At 38.7% G+C, this 26,665-nt stretch overlaps 1 protein-coding gene and 1 long non-coding RNA gene across 2 annotated transcripts in view; both read left to right on the forward strand.

Moving 5' to 3' along the window:
• Positions 1-716, forward strand: part of LOC135225420 (uncharacterized) — a 10,448-nt gene extending 9,732 nt beyond the window's left edge. Inside the window, exons 8-9 of the long non-coding RNA XR_010316946.1 lie at positions 199-305; positions 599-716. This is a non-coding gene — a long non-coding RNA (uncharacterized LOC135225420). The remainder of the gene's footprint in view (positions 1-198; positions 306-598) is intronic.
• Positions 717-2,497: 1,781 nt separating this feature from the next.
• LOC135225603 (uncharacterized) lies at positions 2,498-14,410 on the forward strand. Its single transcript, XM_064264899.1, has 11 exons — positions 2,498-2,610; positions 4,410-4,475; positions 4,868-4,917; positions 6,276-6,352; positions 7,062-7,227; positions 7,782-7,961; positions 9,483-9,607; positions 11,060-11,184; positions 11,936-11,974; positions 12,691-12,804; positions 13,160-14,410. The coding sequence occupies exons 6-11, from the start codon at positions 7,905-7,907 to the stop codon at positions 13,339-13,341; spliced, it is 642 nt and encodes a 213-aa protein (XP_064120969.1). The 5' UTR covers positions 2,498-2,610; positions 4,410-4,475; positions 4,868-4,917; positions 6,276-6,352; positions 7,062-7,227; positions 7,782-7,904; the 3' UTR covers positions 13,342-14,410.
• The last annotated feature ends 12,255 nt before the right edge of the window (positions 14,411-26,665 follow it).

The raw sequence follows: 26,665 nt of genomic DNA on the forward strand, positions 1-26,665 counted from the left end.
AATAACGAGGAATTTCACATTTCTCGAGCAATATCCTCTTAAGGAATCTGACTGGTAAAAAAGTGTGTTATATACTTACAAAGTAACATATGCTGCTGTACTACTTAAGTTTTCTGTGCATTAGATATCAAGGTTGATTTGAGCTGAGTGGAGACTGATATCCTCACAAAAGTTCCTTTTGTAATTCTTTTACCTCAGCTGTCGCCGAAGGACAGTACCAGTGCGGAGAAGGACTGGAGTTTACTGTGTCCTCATGGATGCCGAGTGACGTCACTCCAGGAAAAAAATATCGGTGGACGTTTAAGGTAAATTTTAATTTTCACTCCTTCGTTTTCCTCTATCTGATTTTCAATCCCTTGAGCTTAGAAAATAGTGAATATCTTATCCTTTCGTCTTAACGAATACCTTACTAAACTTACGGATAGTAAATACCATACCAATCTTTCAGGTACTGAATACCATACCAAACTTATGGTTATCGAATACCATACCAGAAAATACCTTAACAACTAAAAGACGAAATGAGTGACTAGTTTTCATGGGAAAATGTTAATAATTCCTATCGCAACTCGATCTAAATTTCCCTGTTATCCTGCAGACCTACGAGAACAAGACGATGGGTATTTTGTGCCCAACCATTGAAATTCCCGAGAATCCGAACTGCAGACGTGATATGCTGATCGTATCCAGCCCGACCGAGCATCAAACCGCAAAAAGTAGAGAAACAATCTTTTTTTTATTTCTCTCTTCCTTCCTTCGTTTAAGGTCCCATATTTACGTCATTCGTTGGACGTCGCAGGAATCGAAGGTATTTTGTTTATACGAAAGCAAGATGATGTAAATGCCTTTGATTATTGTAGTCTGCTTCAGGTCTTGAGAAGTATATGGGTATTTAAAGCACATCTTTTGGTATACTGAGATACGTCACGATGGAGGTATGCAAGGCCTTTCGACCTCTTGTCCTTTTTTGTCATAGACTTGGCAGACTGCTCAGTAATGGAGAAAAAATCGAAAGGCCTTGCATCGTTTCTCTTTCCTACGTGAATCTTGTCTTTATTTATGTATACATAAATATGTATATACATATATACACATATATATATATATGTGTGTGTGTGTGTGTTTATTCATGTTGTATGGGTTTGTGTGTGTGTATGTGTGCGTTTCATTCCATCTCAAGTAAACCAAATGATATAAGTAGAAAATCTGTAAAAATTATGTTCATATATAGGCACATACTACATACACACATATTTATATATTATATATATATATATATATTATATATATATATATAACATACATATATATATATATAATATATATATATGTGTGTGTGTGTGTGTGTGCATATGTATACACATACAGTATGTATGTGGGATATATATATGTGTGTGTGTCTATTAATTACTTATGACCAACAAGAACACTAATTAACTTGATACAGACATTATTTAGCGGCCATAATCCAATAAACCATTTTAACATATTCATAAAATAAATATGCATAAGCGAAACGTAAATATCTTATATCTTCCCCACTATTTCGTCTCATTTTTCAAAGGTAAAAAAAAAATTAATTACGCCTCGATACAAATTCCTTGCTTTTTGAAATTACGCTTTATATTTGTCGTATTATTATTATTATTATTATTATTATTATTATTATTATTATTATTATTATTATTATTATTATTATTGTTGTTGTTGTTATTATTATTATTATTATTATTATTATTATTATTATTATTATTATTATTATTATTATTATTATTATTATTATTACTATTATTATTATTATTATTATTATTATTATTATTATATATTATTATTATTATTATTATTATTATTATTATTATTATTATTACTATTCGAATATCATGTTCATTAGGAAGAAGTAAGAGGAAGTGAAGTGAAGGGAAATGCAGAAAGAAGATATCTTGCTTATTAGAAAACAAATTAATCAAAAATTAAATAAAAATACATAAAATTGTATCACTTCTTCCATATTCTGTAGATTGGATTGTAAGTTATTGGCAGCTGTGCGCTTGTTCCATATGAATAGGTTCCTTCTACGGAATAATAATAATAATAATAATAATAATAATAATAATAATAATAATAATAATAATAATAATAATAATAATAGCAGGAGCCACCAAAATTATGTGCTTGTTCCATATGAATAGGCCTAATCTTATGAATAATAATAATAATAATAATAATAATAATAATAATAATAATAATAATAATAAATAATAATAGCATGAGTCACCAAAATTGGGCACTTGTTTCATATGAATAGGTCCCACCTTATGAATGATAATAATAATAATAATAATAATAATAATAATAATAATAATAATAATAATAATAATAATAATAATAATAATAATAATGGAGTAGTGAAAGTCTGAAAGTATAGAATGGAATTGCTTTGGTCATTACCAAAGAAAATCGGTATCATTTCAGTTCCTTGTCATTTTCTTTGTAGACTTTGTGGCGAAGTTGGAGAATTCTCATACTCGTCCAACGAAGGCATCAAGGTGTCGTTCCAGAGGCTCGATAATTCGTCGCAGTTCGCCTGCAGAGTCGCTTGCGATGCAGAGGGTAAGTGGATTTTATTTAGATTGCTCTCTGACGAATTAATGATCAGTGAGAACTCATTTGAGGAAAAGGCTTCTTTGATAGTCTTATGCAGAAGATTTTAATAGAAACACCAAACAAAAATAAAAATTGGAAAAAAAATTAAAATCTTTGCAATGGAAATGAGGAAAGTGGAGGTTTTCCTGGGGACTAGTTTTTCCACCTAAATTTTCCTTAAAAGAAAAAAAAAGCAATAACAACAACAACACGTTTCCTCAGCCGACTTTAACCTTGTGATCCTCAAATCCTTGTTAATCCTTGGTACATTAACTTTGAAATACCCAAACAAATAAAATTAATTTGCGTGCATACATCTATATGGGTATATATATATATGTAATTAATATACATATGTAAATATAATATATATATATATATATATATATATATATATATATATATATATATATGATATATGTATATATACTGTATATATATGTATGTATATATAATATATATCCTATAGTATTTATAATATATATATATACTATTATACTATTATATCCACATTCTCTTATAGCAAAAATTTCACGAGTAAAATTTTAAGCTCTGAGATAATTAGGAAGAACAAATGGCGCCTTACCTGAGTCCGAAAGGATAAGAACCCATTTATGACAAACATTTTTGAAAGCTCAGGTGAAGGCAAGGAGAAACAGAGAGAGAGAGAGAGAGAGAGAGAGAGAGAGAGAAAGAGAAGCAGCCTCGATAAACAAGTGCGAATCCTGTTGTTAATTGGCAAATTGGGCTCACAGTGGCACGCGTGAAAAATATCATTGAACATTGCAGCCTACGTCAGTTCCGATAAATAAATATTCGCTGTAACGGAAGGCTCCTCGTTAAGACCTAGCTCAGAGGATGTATATTCGGATAGAAAATTAATCATAATTGGACACTTTTCTTTAACGAGAAAGGGCCGTTACAATGGACGCGTATCAAGCGAGGTTTATTTGCGAGCAGTTTCCAAAGGGATGGGATACATTTTTTTAGTTAAAAAGCTTCGAATGTCAAAAGTTCTCTTGAGGATTTTAAAAAACCAGAAAAGAGGTCATCCAGGAATTAGCGTTGTAAAGCTTTACTAAAATATTTAGATAATCTAGTTATGAATACTATCATAAATTATATTTTTACTTTAAAAAATTTTTAAAAATTAAAGAAAAGAGGTGATCCAGGAATAAGCTTAAAGTTTAATCGAAATATTTAGATAAATTAATTATGAATATTATCTTAAATTCTATTTTCACTATTGAAAAGGATCAGATATTCATATCGAACGAGTGTAGAAGTCCATTATTATTGTAAGGACAAATTAAGCCTATGTAATTACAAATTAGTCTTAAGACAAAGTTTAGAAAGTTACTAATGACAGATACAACAAAGAAAAGATTACCTCTCTCTCTCTCTCTCTCTCTCTACAAGTATATGCATATATATACTTGTATATAATATATATATATATATATATATATATATATATATATATATATATATATATATGTATATATATATCTTTTCCTCCTAATACGATGTCAATACCCTTGTCGTTGCGACGCCAGTAAGAACTAACCAATCAATCAGTCAATTTCCTCCTTAAGACTAGTACAGAATATTTGATAAAATAACTATAAAGAAGTCCTATGTATTTCTCTCAAGTATCGATGGCCAATCTTTATACGCATCGCCTTTTTATTAAAAATTATTTTGCCAGTATATTAAATTTTCATTTATCTATTTCCCTTTCATTTCTTTTTTAAATTGGAAAACAGTATTCAGCCGGCCGGCAGCTCCTAAAAAACCACAGTCTGTAGATACACCCCGCAGAGTCGTTAACTGTAAGTAAACTGGTTTTTTTATTTTCATTCTGCAAGTCTAGATTGATACAGAAATAGATAGGTACAGCATTTAATGTAATATATTCAATTTGAACAAATACCATGTTTTTGTCATGAATCCCCTATTTGGCGTTTTGATAGCCAATTTGAGTACAGAAGAAAAGTCAGTAATAAGAAGAATAGGGAATAATAATAATAATAATAATAATTAAAGATTGTAAAAGAAACCCACAAAATTACTGTGTATAACGTGTTTACTCATAAGTATTAACGTTTTGTTGCACTCAGCACAGCAATTTTGTGGGTTTCTTTTTCAATCTTCAGAAGAAAACTGAAAGAAGTTTTTGTTTGGTTTAATAATTAAAACATTGCACTTTTATGTATCTTTGCAGCCTGCTCTGATACAGGTCCATTACTCCTTCGGGAATGCCGATGCTATGACGTAAGTAGAAAGCTATTAATATTCTCAACAGTGCCGTGATTTTGTTGTATCCGATGTGGATGACAAACATGACGATATATGCAATGAACCCAGCAACTATTTAAGGACGAAGTTTGGAAGACATTCTACTATAGTTTCGACCAGACATATTGCTGGAGGTCTCAGAATTAACACCAAATTTAATCTCAATTACTACTGATTTATGGAGGGTGTTTTTGTCAAAATTCCTAAAAATACATACATATATAATATACAATATACATATATATATATATAATATATATATATATATACACATATATATATATATATCTATATATATATATATATATATATATATATATATTATATATATAATAATATATAGTCTCCAGTCGGCGAAGATAACAATACTTCAGGGGGTACCATAAGACATCAGTAGAAGGCCATAGTTTATTAAAAACGTTTCGCACACATATATGTATGTATACATACATATTTATATATACACATATAGTATATATACATAGATGTTATTTATATATATGTCTTATTATATATATTATATATATATAATTAATATATATACATAACACTATAGCATATTATATATATATTTAATATATATATATAGCTATATATATAATATGTGTGTGTGTGTCGTGTGTGTGTGTGTGTATACTTACTATCACTAATTATTAATTCTTTGAGACACCCATTTACCTTCAAACCAACCAGTCAATCTTGATCTTGATAATGAAACTGGCCTTTAAAACTGTCCCCACGGAAACGGAAACTATCTATAATATTCTGGTATCTACATTTCTTGTTATAAATTCCAAAAGAAAACAAAAAGAAATTTTTTTACTATGAACTTCAACTATACCGTAAAAACTTTACACCTAGCTTTGTTTGTATTTAATTTTTATTGAAAAAAATTAACTACTAAAAATAAAATAAATTCTAAAAATAAGAAAATTAAATTCAGAGGGATACCCCCAATCTAAAAATATAAAATCTTTAACTGAGAACTTCGTCTGGGACAGTATAAAAAAACTTGACATCTTTGTACATTTATTTTGTTTTCAGTTAACTAACAACTATTGTCAATTCTCTTTAGTTTTCTTCTTTTCAATGGTTGCCAGCGGGTACAGAGTGATACCTACTTTAATCTCCTTAGAAAACTGAAAATTACTAACTTTTCGACAGATTACTTTATCAGAGTTGTTGGTGAACAGAAAATTCACAGAATAATCAATATGAATTACTGCTTTGTAATTAGATTTCCTCAGTATAAAAGAGTCGTTTTGAGGGATGTAACAATCTGCTATAAGTTCTTTTAGGATATCTTACTAATAAGTTTTGTTTTTCATGAGCAGTGTGACGGCCACATATCCTTACACTGTGGTATTTGCTCCAAAAATCGCCTGGGAGCTTTTGACAACTATGATTTCAGGTAAAACGAATGCATTATTTTCCTTCGAATTGTTTTAGGTAACCGCGTACGTTCAGTCTTAATTAACGTCTTGGAATCCAATGCTTTGGTGGCTGCAACAGCAACGCCAAATTTGTGCGAAAAATGATTCGATCAATCTAGCCCTGAATATGTTACTCTATTCAAGAATAGTCGATCCTTTTTCTCCACTTGAATTACGAAGATTACTTTGTGGATGCAGTCGCCGCCACGTGACCCTAAGTGCAAAAATGTTGGAGATAATGTAACCATTTATTATGTTTTAAACATTTACCAGAATTTACTAAAAAAAATGTCGGATCAGATCTCCGAAACGTCCAGCTTTCATACATTCTAATACATTTCGAAAACGTTATACACGACTGTATTACTGTGTACTCTTAGCAAAGACCACTTTTCTTTATAGCAGGTATTAACTGTTGTAAAGTAAATACAAAAAAGTTTTACTTATATCAACCATTTTCATTCATGATTCATTTCTACTATTCCAATCAATTATTTTCATTCATGATCCTACTGTAAAGTAAATACAAATAAGTTTTACTTTGTAATGAATCTTTATTCATAAACCACTGGCGAGTAAATACGACTAAGTTTTATCCTTTTAATCAATTTTTATTCATGACCAACTGTAAAGTGAACACAACAAAGTTACTTAACTGTTTTTATCAACTTTTATTCCGCGATCTAGGACGGGCATCGAGTTGGAGTTAACGAACCTGTGTCAAGGCTACGTAGACTTGACAGAGTCGTTTGGGCAAAATGCCCCGAAGATCAGGTTCCTCAAACTTTGCATCCACGACAGAATTCGGATCCCTTACTCGGAGCTGGAAAATCTGGAGGCCCTTGTCCTTCAGGTAAGCGGAGGTTGACAGTGACTCGTGTTTAAGCATCTGTTAGTCGTCGTGTTGAGATTTTTTTTTTTTATTCTCATTCAAAAGTTGTATGTATGTATGCATGTATGTTATGTATTATACTCTTGGATATCGTTCGAAAGTCTCTCTCTCGCTCTCTCTCTCTCTCTATCTATCTATTTATCTATCTATCTATCTAATCTATATATATATATATACTATACTTACTTTATATTATTTATATATTATACTATCTATATAGATTAAGATTAGAGAGAGAGAGAGCAGAGATGAGAGAGAGAGAGACCGAGCAGAAGAGAGAGGAGGAGGAGATTTTTCGAACAATATCCAAGAGTCTGATACATACATACATACATACATACATACAACATTTGAATAAAAAATGCAATAGGAATATATATACATACGTACATACGTACATATATATATATATATATATATATATATATATATATATATATACACTATATACAGTACGTATGTATATAAATTCCTATTGCAATTTCCTTAGACGATTTTCTCTCTTCAATATCTAGGACTGTCACAAATCCAGCTTCAGCATCTGCCAAATCGACGCGCTGAAGAGATCGGCGCCCCCGGCGACCTTGACACCGAGAGAGGCTGCGAGACCCTCCCTGAAGAAGATTTCTGGAGCCTTCATGACCTTGCCAAGAGCCGAAGACGTTCCCAAACTCAACCAGCTCTCTTTAACTAACGTGAGTGTTTATTATCGATAGTCTTAATAATAATGATAATATGCTGGAAGTAAACACTCTTTTAAACATGTTTTATCAAAAGTAATTGCTGCTCCAGCTGCGTTAGTTTTATAAAGGTTCTTCTCTACTTTTCTAATTATTGTTTTCTCATTGTTGCTTAATTAAACTGGTGAACAACGCACCGAAGGTCGGCATGTCTCAAATAAGTAATAGTCAAAGTCGATTTAATTTTATCAAAAATTCCGGTGGCAGAAAAAAGTAGAGAAGAACCTTTATAAAATCAACGCAGCTGAAGTAGCAATTACTTTTAATAAAATAATAATGATAATAATTATGTGATGTAATAGATTGAAAAATCATAAAACTCTGCTGGATTAAGGTAGTAATTTTCACCAAACATGACGTTCATTCATACAAACAACCATTGATAATATTTTTATAAATTTCATCATATAAAAATGATATACATAATATCAAAAATGCTTATTAGCACCAGCGAAAGATAAGTAAAAAGTGTTCACGAATTTGCGGTTTATATCCATCATGTTAACATCCCATTCAAAACAGAAAACTTACTCTCGGGATAAATTTCCATGTTCATGGCTCAATATGTTTTTCATACCTTTTATTGCTCTCATATCTCATATATATTTGGTGCTACTTGGTATCTACGCGTCACCTACTCCGAGGTGCTAGTACTAAACATTAATCCAGCGCCTCAGTGGCGTGGTTGGTTTGGTGTTTGCTTCTCACCTCGGTGGTCGAGGGTTCGATTCTCAGCCATTCCATTGAGGAGTGAGAGATGTGTAATTCTGGTGATAGAAGTTCGCTCTCGACGTGGTTCGGAAGTCACGTAAAGCCGTTGGTCCTGTTGCTGAATAACCACTGGTTCCATGCAACGTGAAAACACCATACAAACAAACAAATAAACAATAAACATTACTCCGAGCTCCCATAATTATAGTACTAAACAAGGCGGAAGCTCCTTGGGACGTCATGTTTAGTCCTATAGGCGGGGATCAAAGTATTATATACACCCATTTCTATATTGTGCCGTCGACAACTTATATTAATAAACGATATCTTCGTGCAGCCGTCTACTTTACATTTACCAGACGGTGTTTAGTACTATAGTGGATTCCCATCAACCGTGCATTTGATGCCTAGGCCAGTCCCATACGACGCTCCTGATTGGCTGTTGATAAACCAATCACAGGCCTGGAAGCTCTCAGTCTCTCGAGAGAGTTCACATAGGCAGGATGTATGTTCCACCTCTCCTGAGGGACACGTCTTTCAAAAGTATCCCTCAGGAGAGGTGGAACATACGTCCTACCTATGTGAACTCTCGAGAGAGACTGAGAGTTTCCAGCCCTGTGACTGGCTTATCAACAGCCAGTCAGGAGCGCCGTAAGGGACTGGACTAGACATCAAATGCACGGTTGATGGGAATCTACTATAGCACCTTGGAGTAGGTGACGCGTAGGTAGCCAGCCAAAGTACTACCATATATTGTTCTATCAGGTACGCATAGCTCTGGACGAAGGGTCACTGGATTATCCGAACCTGAGAAAATTAGTCATCGACTCAATAAACGGCTTAACTGTGAAAGCCAACGCATTTAGTCACCTTCCCTACCTGGAAGTGTTGTGAGTATCTTTAATTAATCTCTTTATAGTGTATTATTATTATTATTATTATTATTATTATTATTATTACTTTAGTAGACGAAACCAATTCACATGGACCAAGCACACTAAAGGGGCCATTGACTTGAAATACAAGCTTCTAAAGAATCTTGGTTTCAACCTCCCACCTTAGACCGCACACTGCGGCAATAACTAAACGTGATACAGACCCAATGATTTTTCACCGCCCTTGGGGAATCGCGAACTCGCGACATTTGAGTGGCATGTTACGACGCTAACCGCTATACCAGCGGACCAGAAAAAGTTGACGTTAATACCGTAAGTAAGCACAGTTCGTCACAAGCTTGGCTAACTGGCGTTCTGAGAAATGAGGCTTCAAAGATTTTGATATTATTCAGAGCTTCTGATGAGCTCATCTTTTGCGTCAATTTGGTTGGAAAATATGACAACTGACTGCTGAAATCTTGTTACGTTATAGAGTATCAAAAACCGAGACACTTCAGCTAGAAAACTCTAAAACTCAGAGATAAATGGAATACACCAGGATGTCAAAACATGGCCGAATTGTGCTCGCTCACACAAAAGACGAAAGCTGGGTACGTTTTAAAGCGAGTTTTACCAGCATTAAGTTTGAGTGCTATCTCTTTCCTTGATATTCTGAGTAACTGCCTTCAAAAGCATGAAACTCATGCTTGAGTATGACTTTGTAACGCATGCCATAAAAAAGATATCTAACATTATAATTTACATATTTTTATACTAGAAAATGGCGGTAGTCTCAGATTATAAAAACTTTGCAGCTTCAGTGAAAATTATTCTGTTAAATAGAAATGACATTTCCACTAGGTCGTAATCTGTGTCCAATTTTCAGTATGGTATAGGAATAGTGTTCATTAATTACAACTGCAAAAACTGCTATCATTGCCACTATTATTGATAAAAATGTTCACATTCACGTGTCGAAATCCCCAGAGGACTTTCAACAAACTAGAACGTCCTTATGTGACGAAATAGGAAGAAAAACAAATAACAAATGAATAAATAAATAAACAAACATTGTTTAAAATCAACGTATCATATAATGATTGGGATTTATCTTACATCTTTTAGTTTTTCTCTTCGTCTTTTGGGGTTTCTGTTCTATGGAAGCTTGTTTCCAAGTGAAAGATTTTTTAGGATAATAATAATAATAATAATAATAATAATAATAATAATAATAATAATAATAATAATAATAATAATAATAATAATAATAATAATAATAAGGAGGAGGAGGCAGGATGCAACCCGGAACCCCACACTATAAATACCGCCCCCCAAAAAAAAAAAATAATAATAAATAATTCTTAAAACTCCTGAAAAGAAATATCAGAAATTAATATAAAAAATATCAGAAATTATTATATAAAACTGAAGTGAGAAGTCCCACTGACATGATGCACCTCTTCTCAGGTCTGTGAAATCTTGTCAGGATGTGCTTGAGAGCGATGCCTACAAACTGACCACATCTGCCATAAGAGAAGTCAGCATAGAAGATCGATGCGTCCATTCCATATCTCCGAGAGCTCTTACTTTAGGTATGTATGAGAATTCATGAAATATTTTGTGTCGTAATGTAGAATTTCAGACAAGTTCTAGGTTCTTTCGTAACACTGACACTTGCTAATATTTATCCGTTCATTTTTTAAATACTGTGATATGAGCTTCAAGCTGGGAAGAACTGGTGACTGTAGATATTTAGGTAGGGAAATCATTTCTTCTCATTTCTCACATTGATAATTCTTTGACAAGCGTTAGAAGCCAGATTCAGTGACGTAACATCATCAAACCTACTTCGATGATCAGTAAAAAAAAAAAAAAAAACTAATCAATTGGGGGGCGGGCGGTGTGTGGTGTGTGCGGTGGGCGGGGGTGAGGGGGTTGGGGGTGGGGGAGAGGAGGTTGAGAGGTCACAGCGAAAATCTCACCAAATTTCATCAAAATCTGTCCATTCGTTCCGGAGACATTTTCTTAATTAACAAATATAGTTATTCACGGAATCGGATAAATACATTTTTGTCAAATGAAACAATTTTAGGTTAAAATTGGAGTAATTTTCTCTCATAAACAAACAATTTTAATCAGATGAAAACTGCCAAGGAATGGATAGCTCAGATAAACGGATTGACGTCCCCATTCAATTAACGTAAGATTAAAGGAAAGTAATTGCATAAGCTTGTGTTAATTGACCTTAATCACCTATTAGTTATATATGATAGGGTTTAGTGCCTTTCAGACATTTTATTGCATGCCAGAAAACGCTGAATTTCACGAGCTCTTCTTCATTAGCAGAAGCGGAAGGACTCCTGGACAGCTATAGCGCCGGAGGTGAGCATATCTAAGGTCTATAGACCGTGAGCATATCTTTACAGAGAGTTTGTCATCGTAACTTTATTAGTCCATCATTATCAAAACATGGATAAAAATCCTGTCTAAATTTATGATATATCGACGTTTTAGTTGATCCTATAAAAAGAAATCTTACCAAATTAAACTTATAATCATAGATGTTACTGCAACATTTTTGGTCCGTCAGTAACTTGAGTTATGGAATGTTATAACAAAGACGAAGGAAGACAATATTTTGCTGAATTCAAATCACATGTTGTAACAGAAGCTCCATTTACATCATATCTTCATTTTTTCTTCCTGGCAACATTTGGTGCAGACAAAAGCATACAACTGAACGTATACACACGCACACACACACACACACACACACACACATACACACACTCACACACACACACACAACACACACACACAACACACACACACACACACATATAGTATATATATATATATATATATATATATATATATATATCCATACATATCATATATATAGATATATATATATATCTATATATATATATATATATATATATATAGTATATGTATATATATATATATATACATATATATATATATATATATATATATATATTATATATATATATACATATATATATATATATAGATACTATATAATATATATATATATATATATATATATACTTATATATATATCTTATCTTTTTTAGGTGAAAAATTAAGACTCCAGTTAACGTTCAACGAGAAGTACTTCGATCATATTCCCATGTGCCCCTTTAGACCTATAGTGGAGATGGACTTCGCTGAGGTAGTTTGGTCATCAGGTATGTGTAGGAAATTATGACGTTTTATAAGAGATATAATAAATTTAAAAATTTACATATTAATTAAATTATCTTCTTTTGTGGACATTTTTTTCCTATTTTTTGGTTAAATAATACTTCTCTTTTTTAGATAATGATTTACAATTTAATATTCCATCTCAGAATTGTTCGATCTATATAATGTCATTTTATAGGGAATATTTACTGAAATCTGTTAATAGAATGTGACAAAACAATTACACAAGAACAATGGTTACGTATCCAAGAGCCATAATGCTATCATTGCATAACTGTAGCTATGAACTGGTACTACCCTAATATCAATAATAATTTGTCTTTTCTTTTTTCACTGAAGTCCTGGGATGCCGTTCATGCGGAGGTATCTGGTACTGGGAACTAACGTTATCTCAGCACAATGATCTAACAGCTACGTGTTTCGACCCAGTCAGCGAGTCTACCATGGCCCTCTGGAATTACTTGGGAAGCAACCGACAACTTTGTAATTTCCCCACTGGTTACACGGGAACCTGTATTTAGCAAAATGAATTACGGATTATCAAAAATACTGGATTGAATGAAATGTGTTCTCTCTCTCTCTCTCTCTCTCTCTCTGACGTGTATTCCAAATAGTTTTTCGCATAGGAAGTAAGCCTACAACACCGACAGCATATTTCGATCATAAATAAAAAAAAATACGTGTCTTGTGAAATAAGTTTTTATAAATAAGAAAAACTTTGTATGGCACCAATACCTTTACAGAATAATAATAATAATAATGACACTAATATTATAAGAATGTATTCTATATCTGCTTCCAAAATGACGTTACAGAAGTTATCATTCTCCTGAACACTTTTTCAAACGGTTTGTGGTAATCTCATTTACATAGAGTGAGGGCATTATGCTTCACTACAAAGCATTTGCCATTGGTGACGTGTCCTGTGAGGTGGTTTTCGAAGCAGACGATCTTAAGCCGTTTCACCATATCACGGAAAAGTGGAATAGTAAAGAATTCTTAACATGACGACATTCACATTGCCTTTACTCATCTACATTTTGTTTGTTGCGATTTCGAAGACTCACAAACGCTCAAATGAAAATGTTTCTGAAATTTAAATCAAAGTCACAGATTATATGTGTCTGCATAACTATAATGCATTGCATGTATAGCGCAATGAAGCCTATATTGTTGGTTAAAAATGATTTCCTTCTGGCATGTGTCTAGTGAGTTGTTTTGATTCGTCCGACTACAATAGTTTTTCATTGCACAGAGAAATATTTTCCTACTCGCCAATCTCCTTAACAGAAATACACCACCCATGACCTATGTTTTTAATCTAAGGGAGTTATCATCTAAACTCCAACGTAGGATCACTGACTTCCACTAAGCTTGTAAAATTTAGCTTAGACCTGTAGGCCTATATACCTGTAATACTGCATTTAGCAGTAATCCTCATGATAGTAGCTTTGTTTAGTAGATTGCTTTCACTGCCCCTCAGATAAAAGAGAAACTTATATTCCTCCGAAAAAAATATAACAACTTACTATACAATGAAAAAAAAAAAAAAACTTAACATTCGTAAGAACAATAAAGTGAATGGAAGAAGTTAGTACACTCATTCATCCTCTAGAGTGACAGAATTGGAGTCAACCTTTTCCTACAGCCCAAGATAAGCAGACAGGAGTCTGTGTGTCTTATGAAATCGTCGTCCGTAGACATTTCCCACCAATATGTGTCTCTCATTCACCCACGACAACTGCTCTGAAGTGGTCCTGTAAGAGTCTTACTTGAGGCAAAAGTTAGAAAAGGGAACTTGCGTAAGCCATTCAGACCCTCGCAAAACCTACTCTCAACTTTTACGGGCGATTTCTGGTGGTTTCGACGCGAGGGGAATATGAAACGGCAAATGCGAAAATTCTTATCTGCTGGAATTTTCTGACTAAAAAAAAAGTTATGTTGTCCAAGCTGAATAGTTTTGTTGACAAAAACTCCTAATTCAAGGGCATAACTTCAGTACAATGCTGATGGTTGAACTTTCTGGTGCATCTGTTAAAAGTTTGTGCGTATGTAAATATATATATATATATATATATATATATATATATATATATATATATATATATATATATATATATATATTACATTTTTTGTGAAATTGATCTTTTTATTACAACGTACAATCGGGGCTGTAATGGTGTGTTGTTGGTGGATGATCATGGATATAGGTATATGCTACAATTAAATTGCACTGCAACCAAAGTGTAGTAGAATGCAATTTCACACTTCATCACATGTCAGTATATGTAATCAGCAACTCAAAATACACTATAGGCACTAGTATTACCAAACGTGTAGGAAGACCAAAAATATATCAATACATGGTTCGGTTGAGACTACTCTCGCTTTGTGTTTATACAACCGCCGAAATTTCTGTAAACAAATGACGGAAATTAGTTGCCCACCGTTGCACAGACAAATAAACAAGTTGTTAGTCAACAGTCTGTCGCAGAATTGCCAACTGTAGGGACATGTTCCTAAACATAGGGACATGTTCCTAAACGTAGGGACATGTCCCTAAACGTAGGGACATTTTTCAACACTCGTAGGGACGCCCAGGGAAAGTAGCTGAAAATGTAGGGACTAAAAAAAAGAAGAAAGAAAAAACTTTTCTTTATACTAATAGGAGTAAGATCACATATAGCAAAATTTAGAATTATGCCCACTTATTTGTTACAACAGTTAGTCATACACGTGCTCACTGCCTTTCACCTCTTCGGTTCAAGTACCTTCTTATCTTCTTCTGTTGAACATAGACACCTCTTGTGGCTAGCTGTTAGTTGCCAGATTGCCAAGATCCCTGGCGCCAGTCTCCAGTCGCTTTTAAAAAGTTATAAATTTACAAGTTTACTCTTGAACAGTTCCTCCCTGGCAGGTCTAGCGCTAATGCCCGTCCCTAATCCTCACTCAGATCTTTCTTTAGAAATTGACTGTGGTGACAAATCCCTTCATAATCGTACTGTAAATTAGGGATTATGGCAGATAACACCAAAGAAAATGAGAAAAAAGAGAAATGAACTAACACATGATGAACATTCACCTCAGCGGCATTATAGAACCAGAATGTGTGGAGGTATGCTCTGAAATCATAATTTGGGTAATCAAAATTAGCGAACACGCATAGGCGAATATTGTCAAAGACAAACTGTGATACATATTTAGCTTAATTGGTACCTACATACTTTTTTCCCTTTTAGGTAATTAAGCAACTACTCAATATAATCCTACAGAATGTTTAGAATAGTAACTACAATATCTTTGTTAGCACTAAGTGTCTAAGTTAAGAAAATAAACTAATTCAAAAGATGAGAGGGCAAGTGACAAGACGTAGGGATATTTTACTAAAACTCTAGGGACATTTTGCATCAGTTTTAGGGAATTCTTATGAAAACGGCTGTATTTTATTTGGCAACACTGTCACTGAATCATCTCAGTCAAAGACAATAAACGAAAGATGGGAAACTGACTATTTATACCATTAAAAAAAAACGTCATCCAACCCGTCAGGATGCGCGCCATCTATTGATTATGCCCTCAACTAAAAACTCGGCTGTGGCGTAGCGCGGCTTTTTTAAATGTTAAAATTTATTCTTATGCTCCAATAAACTTCTCTTTATAACAAATTATTGAATACTAAATCGATTAATATTGCCTGTTAACATGATTATAGGGCTCTATCATAAGCTTATGACATATATTAGGCATTTCTGAATCATTAATAAAATCCTTCAGTTTAATGTAACATTAATTGCTAAGTATCTTTATCTAAAATTGAGAGGGCAGTTAGAATGAAACAAACTTATTCTCATATTATCTTATTATTTCACCAATATAGTATACAGTAATTATTTTCCTTTTTTGGGCTTGTGCTTATGATTGTATACTGTACATACCATAAGCAACTGTACACAAAATGTTGCTTGCAAAGAACATAAACAAAGTAAAAGAAAATGGCACATGCTTCGTTTGCATGCAATAGTCATACAAGTCATGCAAACAAAACATGCATATATCAGAATTTAAATAGCAAACAAAGCATGGGATGATCAAAAACCAAATAATATGAAATCAAAATGAAAAAGCAGACTTAACTTGCATGCTGATTAGGCAAAAGTTAAGCAATATTGTTAATAAAACTAAAAAAAGTACAACAACAAAGTAGTAAAAGTAAGGTAACCCTTTTATAACAATGCAAATGGCTGTATTTTACAGAATACTGTATAAGCAAAAATCTAGTTAACTTAATTTCCATAAAAAGCAAATAAAAATTGAAATCACAAATCAAATAGGAAACAAACCTATTTATAACCAATTTATTAAAATCTCATAGCCAATTGTGGGAGTTCTCAAAAAATGCATATTCAATTGGCACCCTTTTATGAAGGTAATGTAAACAACACTTCTGCCTGGTATTTTCTAGTAAAATGCCATTTCTGCAAGAAGCATGCACATTCCTAAAAAAAATTTGAAACAATTATTCTAATTGACTTGAACCATGTTTCTTTTTGCATCATGTACAGTACAAGCAAATATCATAGGTTTTCACAACTTGTTTTGCCAATTTATTACTACTGTATTACTGCGTACATTTGCTGCCAAATGGTAAATTTACTTTGGAATACTATGTGGGGTGTTGGTACCAATTACAAGATTTCATTAAAAAAGTTGAACAATTATGAGCATATAATGCAGAAACTTAGATGAAACGGTAGAATGGATCTTGTGGGAGCAGATATGCTGGTTTGCATGTAATTTTCTTTTATTTTGAATGCTTTTATCCATACATATAGGAAAAATTCAATCATAGATTAAAAGGTTAGTGAACTTGAAATTAAAGTAAGTCACTCTAACTTAACTAACCTACTTATGCTCTCCCATATGAATGCTCCCACAAGATACATCCTTCCTGATGGAACAAACTTTGGTTCGCTAAATAGTTGCTTATTAATGAAAAAATTAAGGTAGCTAAACATTTATAACTACAACCCAATGGTAAGTGCTGAGAATATAACATAACTACAGTATATATACAGTATATCAAAGTTGCTGTGAAGAAGCCTATCTGGAAAAGGCATGGAGACCCAATATTCACGAATTGTATGACAGTGATAGGAATTGGTATGGTTTATTTCATATTTCTAGAGATTTTCAGATATGCAAATATAACTTTAAGGTATTTATTTGAAATACAATTGACAAGAATGACAAGAAAATATAGTTTTTCTAGTTGATTTTGATATGTTTTGCAAGATAGCTTCATTTCCATTGCAAATTACTGTTGACATGTTAGGTAACTGTTTGGCATGGTTATGGTACCGCTGATATGGTTAGGGTTTACTGTTGACATGATTAGGCTACTGATGTACATTACCAGGAAGGTTAGGTTGGTTGTTGGGGTTTCAAATGGCAAATATTTTTTCTAGTCGAAAATCACATGTAAATATATTTTCTTTCCGCTTAGAGGCGTCCACCGTATTATAAATATTTTCCAAATATTTATTTCGGAATAACACTGCACCGACATTCAATTTGCTTTGGTCTATTTTATTTCTTCATTTTCTCTAAAAGTCATCATGTACTTTGTAACAGATGTAATGATTTTATTACCTTTCTTTATTCTGAGGAAAAGCATGAAAAATCAGATGGGAAAATCATTTTCGTCCTATTGCAAACCACACACGGGTGATGATGGCTACGCCCACTCATGATGAAATTGAATGCCCGCTTTGTGAAAAAGTAAACAAACAGACGATGTAGGCAGGTGAAATGCTACCGCCATCTTCATTCATGCCAGGAACTAAACTGTATGCGGCCGATGCGGCTGTGGCTTGAGCTTCCCATTTCTCGTGTATTGTCTTTGATCTCAGTCTCGGACTGCTCTGGTGCTCTCTGTCTCTACATTCCGATGTTGCTGATCGTGATTTTGTTGTCGCCATCTTGCGCTCGCATCATATTTTAAGAATTTTCTTCAAGATTAGGATATGAAAGGCACACTAAACATTACTGAGAGGCTACGCAGACTACAAGTAAGTCATACACGTATAACAAAAGTAGTATATGATGTAGTTATTAATTGAAATAACTTTAAATATACATAGTAGGCTACTACCTTATGTCATGAGTTGGCCTACCACTGTTCCCCAATGGTTTGTGTGCGTCGGACCATTAATACCTAGTTTATGAAATTCCATTTTTTGTGGTCTTCTGTTTCCTGACTTGCTCGCCATTAACGGTTTGGGATCCTTTATTGGCGAATTGGCTGTAGGTTAGGCTGGGGTAGGTTTTGGCTTCGAGGTTCAGGTTGCAGACTTTTGGTGGGATGCCATATTGTATTCAAAAATTGCCTTCACCACTTACCTATATTTCATGAAGACTTCTTATGCTTCGTTTACTTCCTATGGCAGTGCACTATAGCAGAATTTGGTAATGAAACTACCTACAGTCTTTTGAAAGGTACCTAAGTCTTTAAAGTGTAATTTTGTTGTTTTACCAAATATAGGTACCTAATAGGTAGGTGTCGGGTAAAAAGTTTTGGTAGATCTACAGTACTACCTATTCCATGGCGGCCTAGACGGTAGATCTAGGGTACTTATCCGCGGCGACCTAGACTATGGCAGTTGCGGTTTTCGATGCCGTTTTACCTCCTGAACAAGAATTTTAAGTAATATATTCGGACAACTGTAATTAACCTCCGGGGGCCAGTATTAAACGCGGAGAAATACATTGGATGCCCCAATCCCTAGTGGATGTCATATTCGCGGTTACGTTCCTTGCAGTCTGTGCGGAACTATTCTGTAGAATTACCAAAGTTTTAAATTGAGTGACCGCTACCTAGCCTATGTCATCAGCGATATTTTACCCAAATTAGGCTATGCCAATTTTACCCCAAACTAGGCCTATCAATGCTAATTTGGTACAATAACCTGCCATTTTTATCAGCTCTTTGGGTAGATCTATATTATTATGCAGTGGCCTAGACTACGGCAGTTGCGGTTTTTCTATGCAGTTTTACCTCCTGAACAAGAATTTTAAGTAATATTTATTCGGACGACTGTATTTAACCCCCAGGGGCTCATACTAAACATGGCGAAATACATTTGACGTCCCAATTCCTGGTGGCTTGAGTATTCGCGGGGATGAACAATGCAGAATGCTTATATAGAAATAACACCACTTGCTACTTGAATCTCACTCTTATCATGGATACCTAGCTATGTGGTGAATTCATTACCCCAATCATGGGAGCGGCTACAGTTTCGCAGGCCAAGCTTACCATCAGCCAATTTTCATGTCCAAACCTTCGGCTGAGGAACAGACAACTAGTGTGGTAACATTGGGTGTGACCTAACCAAATGAACCAACCTAACCTGACTTTGAATGCTTGCCCTAACCTGGCCGGGGGTCTGGATCCCCCAGTAATGGTTGTGACCTAACCAAACGAACCAACCTAACCTGACTTGGGGTGCGAAGGGACCACTTACTGTGCGGATGGATTTGGTTGTTTTGCGGCCCAGGAAACTGGCCCGTGAAACTATAAAACACCCCAAATCATGGACTGACTTTCACACAAGATATATAGGCACCTATACTAACACTTGACAATTTTTTCATGGCGTTACTTTTAAATTGTCCTCTCCTACGACAGTCAAGTACAAATACCTAGTAATGCCCCTTTAAGGGGGCCGGCCGGAACCCCTATATACAGTGGTATAGGGCGAAAAATGCAAAGTCATAAAAAAATTCATGGAGCTTCATATGGCAATTGAGATACGTATACGAAATATTTCGTCAAAATTCCTCTTACTTTCGTAGTTACAAGGTAATTAGTAAACATAACTCAATAAGCCTAAAACATTCATCCATACAAGAAAATGCAATATTTCTTCTGTTATCGTAAATTTGATAATATTGGCAAAGAAATTGTGAGAAATGGCATCTGTAGAGGATTTCCGTGGCTCGCAGAAGCGAGTATCTGGTTCAACCATGAATCAGTGCGACCATAGACTTCAAGTAGATTACACGTTCGGGTTTCACCTCGTGGGACTTTCGCTTGCTTTTCACGTATGTTTATGAAGTTTCGGCAAGAAGTTCATCATGCCAATGAGGAAAAAGACAAGCAAAACATCTCGCTAACATACAGACGAAGAAAAATCGCTCAAGCATTATTACAGAATATCATAATATACGCGTAGTTAGTGAAGAGAGAGGGGAGGGTTGCTTAGTAACGCCCCCTTCTTGCCTGACAGCACACGTCACACTATGCCCAAGGCTACGATCTTTGAGCAAAGAGATCTTCATTTATGATAAATAACATAGTTTTGGTTTTTTAATACCCAAAATGGACTATGAAATTCATAATAATCATGATTTATTAAATTGTCTTGTAAAAAGAGAGTACATCTTCGAGTTTCACCTCTGACATTCTCCTGCATTTATGTTTGTTTATCTCTGTTTCGGCAAGAAGTCATCATGCCAAAGTGGAAAATACAAGGAAAACATCTCGCTAACATACAGAAGAAGAAAATTCGCTGTAATAAGCCGGAGTCAGTGAAGGGGGAGAGAGGGTGTTACGTAGGAAGGAGTTGCCCATCTTGCCTCAAGCAGTGCCCCAGGCTACGATATATGAGCAAAGGGTCATCATTTATGATTAAATTATGATAAATAAAATAGTTGTTCCGATATCGTAATACAAACCATTGGTCCTTTAACAATAGGAAGTAGCTAGCGGCAGCTGGAACGGTCGTAAGCTTCGAACAGAGAACGGTAGTTAACTGCTTGTCCGACAGTCGCGCGCCGCGCGACTGGTAGGTAAACAAAATCTCTTTTGCTTTCGGCCGTGTGAGATAGGACGTGCTCGTCATCGCTCTGCCCGCTTTGTCGTTTGCTTTGAGTATCAGCCCTCTTTTCCTAGTGTGTTTGAGAGTGTATGCTTGTAAGTACATTTACATCTTTTTTCATTGTAATAATGAGTGATCAAGAAATGGAGATTTCGCCGCGCCCCCCAGTCGCCCGTAGAGTGTGTCCCGGGCTGGAGGGGCGTAAATGCGGCGGATTCAGATCATTTGTGGATGTGGATCCACACGAGGTTTGTACTCGGTGTCGGGGGCGAGAATGCTCCCGCACCGAGCCATGTGTAACATGTATGAATTGGTCCGAGGCGCAGTGGGTGCTGTACGAGGGCAGGAAGAGACTTACGGCCGCCAAAGAAGTCATCGGAAAGTCCAGTGACTCCTTTGGTAACGGTACACTTCGTCTTCTTTCCTGCCCCCGGCCAGCCCCCACGTTTCGCGCCTTCCCCTGCGGGGGGGGGGGGGTAGCGGAGTCCTTCTCCTCTCTCGATCCGTCGAGTGTGGAGGAGGGCGCGCCCACCCGCTACCCGACGTCCAGCTGTATTCGGGGTCTTCCGTCCGCTCTGGGTGGGGTTCTTCTCCCCCCAGGCGCGAGGAAACCCCTCTAACTAACCCGACTGTTGCTTCCGCAGGTGTGCCATCAGCGAAGGACGACCTGGGACAGGTGTGGGAGTTGCTGGAACTGCAGGGAGTGCCTAGTATACAGGGGTTGATTCAGCGGTTGGCGGGGTCGGCAGTGGTCACTCATGGTACGGTAACCACTACCACCACCACAATATCTACACCAGCTTATGAGATGCCACCGCACTTGGTGTATACACCACATGTAATGTCGGTGACACCCACGGCTGCAATACAAAAACCGATTGCTGCCGTACCAAAGAGGACGGTGCCACCGCCACCTGGGTTCTTTGTGTTGCCGACCCCGGACTTCCGCTGCCCCAAGAGTACCCCCCTGGACCTGCCGCCAGTGCCGAGGATGACGGTAGCTGCCGACAGGACGCCTGGCTCTCTGTGGGTAACCCTGCCGTGCCTGCCGTACCTGTTGCTGTCCCTGCTGCTCATTCCCTTTCAGATAACGTGCATGCTGTTCCTGCTGTTCCTGGACCTGTTCCTGTTGTTCCTGCTGTTGGTGGTGCTGTCACAGTCTCAGGTCTTTCCGGACAGGTGCAGTCGGGCCCTGTTGCTTCGGCAACTGCCCCGGCTCCCTCCTGGATGGAAGACCTGACGTCTGTCCTGCGGAGCCTGGCGAAGAAGAAGAGGAAGAAGAGGAAGATGTCGTCGTCGTCTTCGTCGTCTTCTTCGTCGTCTGCTGCCTCCTCTTCCCCTTCGACTTCTAAGGCTAAACAGCCGAAGAAGAAGAAGGCTGCCTCCTCCCCCCCTAAGAAGACTCCTTCGGGATCTTCTAAGGGCCCGGCTCGCACAGGCGAGTCGGGGAGCTTTCTTTGCTGGTCCTCTGTTCCTTCGGGAAACGGGGCCCCGTCTCTTCCTCTGCAAAGAAGAAGACGACGGGGACCAGAGGTGTACCAGCCTCGGCTGGTACGTCCTCACATGGTGTTAGCGGTTCTGCCGCAACAAACCAGGTTCCGTCTCGGCCGCTTCTTCCGTTCGCGAGAAGTACCGAGTGGACGCTCTTCCACGGGAGACCGTCCAGCCAAAGTCTTGACGTCGAGCTCGCTCGCCGTCAAGACAGCGGCGCGGAGCAGAAGACTGCGAGAGTCGTGCGCACGACTCTCGCCAGGCCTGTGGACGCTCTCGCAGCGATCAACTGGCTGCTCGGGTTGACGTGACGGTCGCTGACCAGCCACGGGTTGAGGCGAGGAAGGGGTCCCCGCGGCCGTCGGTACCAGCCACGGCTGGTACCAGCGGCTCGACGCGCCGAGAGGACGCTGGCCGGTCTCGCCGCGACAGAGAGCCTAGCAGGTCACCTGACCGCCGCTCCCATAGGGACCGGGCGGAGACGGTGACCAGCAACAGCTCGCCTGACGCTAGAGATCGGTCTCGACGTTCTCAGCCGAGCCTATCGCCCCAGGCGAGCGGCAAGGCTAGGCCTGCTGCTCGATCGCCACCGCGGGTTGACGATCAGCAGCAGCCCTCCACGCACGCTGGTCCTGCCAGCGAGCGAGGGGTGGGGGGAGCGTCATGGTCTGCCTCTCCCGTACCTTCAACCTCCTCGGGCTATACCGGGAGGAGCGAGGTACCGAGGAGTGACACGAGAGGTGCGCCGCTCGTGACCCCGCTATGACGCCGTATGGCTCAGGCACGGTTTTAGGACCGACCAGAACATACGCGCAAGTAGTTGGAGGCGACCGTCAGGGGTCTGCCGCTGTTCCCCTTCTATGAAGGAGGAGTATCCCGCGGGACCTGTTTCTTGCTGGAGGAGGCTGGACGGTCCTACTCCACAAGACGCAGTAAACTCCCGAGATACAGAGGAACTTTGCAGAGGTCATTAAGCTGATTCGTCAGCATAATGACCTTGCGGAAGGATCGCCGCTACCACCGGCAGAGCCCACGTCCCGGCTCGAATCATTTGGGGTCCCAAGAGGGAAACCCAAAATGATGGTGGGGTTACCGCGATCAGAGCTTGCAGACTCAGTCCTGGATCAAGTGGAGGAATCTCGTCTCAGGACGGAGGATTCGCTGAAATCCGGACGGTCTTCTAAGCTGCTTCCTACCCCTCTACAGCGTCAGAGGCGATTCTACGTGCCTTAGGAAGACCCGATACTGACCTAAACAGGTTAACCCGGAGTTAGCGAGGCTGACTCCAGGTGTGTCCCTGCAGCAGCTCCTGTCGGAGAACTATGGTTCTCGCAGCAGGAGGCACTTGCCCTGGAATCTACCGCTATGGCAGCGCTTCCAGGCAGTCTCTTGGTTGGATTTGTGGTCCCTCACAATATCCAAAAGTAGCGGCCGGCTCCGGGAGTTCTGCTCTCGAAGACGACGCTTCTTTCAGGAGACTGTGCCAGTCTGGAGGAAGAGCGAATCTCTTACCTCGCCCATCAGACTGCTAACCTGTGGGCCAACTTGGTTCTTCGACGTAGGGACGCAGTCCTTACCCGAGTGACCAAGGGGGCCGGGCGTGAGGCTGCACTCGGGCTTCGCAATGGACCCATTAGGAGTTCCCCAGCTCTCTTTCCCGGAGAGATGGTGGACGCTGCGGTGGAAAGGCGGCGCACTGACGACAGTGACCGCTTAGTTCACCAGGCAGTCTCGAAGGTTACTGGGGCAATCTCGAGCGACTGCGGCCAAGCCAAAGAGCTTGGCTAGCGCTTCCACGGCGGCGAAGACGTTGCACCGTCCAAGCCCCGCTGCGAAGACTCCTGCTGTTTCGACTTCTGCTAGAGGAGGCCGTAATCAGCCCTCTCCCAACCCTCCTTTCCCCGAGGAGGGTGGTGGAAAGAAGTCGAAACGAGGAGGGAAACGCTAGGGACGGCGTTCCCCCTCACCCTGCTGCCGGAAGTGGGGGGGTGGGGGGGCCTGGCGAGCCATTGGGCGACTTGGCAGCGCTACGGCGCCGAGAACTGGATAGTAGACGTCCTTCGGGAGGGATATCTACTACCCTTCGAGTCTCGCCCCCCCTCATCTCCAAACCGGTCCATCTACAGACCTATGTCCGAGGATCAGCAAAGGACAACGCTCTTCGACAGGAGATCAAGACCATGCTGGCGAAACGAGCTGTAGAAATCGTGGAGGACCAGTCACCGGGCTTTTACAGCCGCCTCTTCCTAGTGGAGAAGGCATCTCGGGGGGCTGGCGTCCGGTGATAAGACCTCTCTCCCCTGAATCGCTTCGTTCGCACGACGCGGTTCAAGATGGAGTCGGCACGCTCGGTGCTCGACTCGATCAGGGGGAAGCGATTTCAGCTTTCAGTGGACTTGAAGGACGCGTATTTTCAAATACCCATCCATCAGTCCTCCAGAAAGTACCTCCGCTTCATCTTCGACGGGACGGTGTACCAATTCAGGGCACTTTGTTTCGGTCTCAACCGCCCCACAGGTGTTCACGCGAGTGTTCACTCTGGTGTCAGCTTGGGCCCATTCGCACGGGATACGTCTTCTGAGGTATCTCGACGATTGGCTAGTCCTGGCGAGCTCCCGCTCGCAGTTGCTACAGGACAGAGATCGACTCCTCAAGTTTTTGTCGCGATCTGGGGATCGTGATAAACTACGAGAAGTCCGATCTCGAACCCAAGCAGAAGATGAAGTACCTGGGTATGCTGATAGACACGGTAGCAGGGCAGGTCTTTCCCGCAGACTTGCGTATCAGCAAATTCAGGGAGGCAGCGGCCGGTTCCTGTCTCGGCAGGAACAGGCAGCACAGCAATGGCAAGTCGTGATCGGCCATCTGTCGTCACTCGAGAAGTTAGTCCCTCACGGGCGTCTTCACCTGCGGTCTCTTCAGTGGAGGCTAAGGGACGAGTTGGTCTCAGGCCAAGGATCCTCCTTACTTTCCCGTGGCTCTCACGGACAAGGTGAGGCAGGACCTAGCCTGGTGGCTCGACGACAATGAACCTACTTAAGAAGAGGTAGTGGCCCATACGCACTCCCCCCCCGGAGATGACTTTCTGTTTCTCCGACGCATCGACGCGAGGGGTATGGGGCGCACACCTGGAGGAGTTGCTGACTGCAGGTGTGTGGGACCATCACGAAAAGCACCTTCACATCAATGTCTGGAACTCAAGGCGGCGTTCAACTGCTCTCCGAGAATTTCAGGACCGCTTGGTGCGACACTCAGTGGTGTTGATGTGCGACCAAACACCACAGTAGTGGCATATGTCAACAAGCAGGGGGGGCTAGTGTCTCTTCTAGCTCCATCAGTTGACGGTGGTGCAGGTGCACGAGTGGGCCACGGCTCACTCGATAGAGCTGTCAGCACGCTATATTCCAGGCAAGAGGAAATGTAGTAGCGGACAAGCTCAGCCGTCGGGATCAGGTGATAGGGACCGAATGGTCTC

Source organism: Macrobrachium nipponense, chromosome 13 (assembly GCF_015104395.2).
Source record: "Macrobrachium nipponense isolate FS-2020 chromosome 13, ASM1510439v2, whole genome shotgun sequence".
In the NCBI taxonomy this organism is placed as follows: Eukaryota; Metazoa; Arthropoda; class Malacostraca; order Decapoda; family Palaemonidae; genus Macrobrachium; species Macrobrachium nipponense.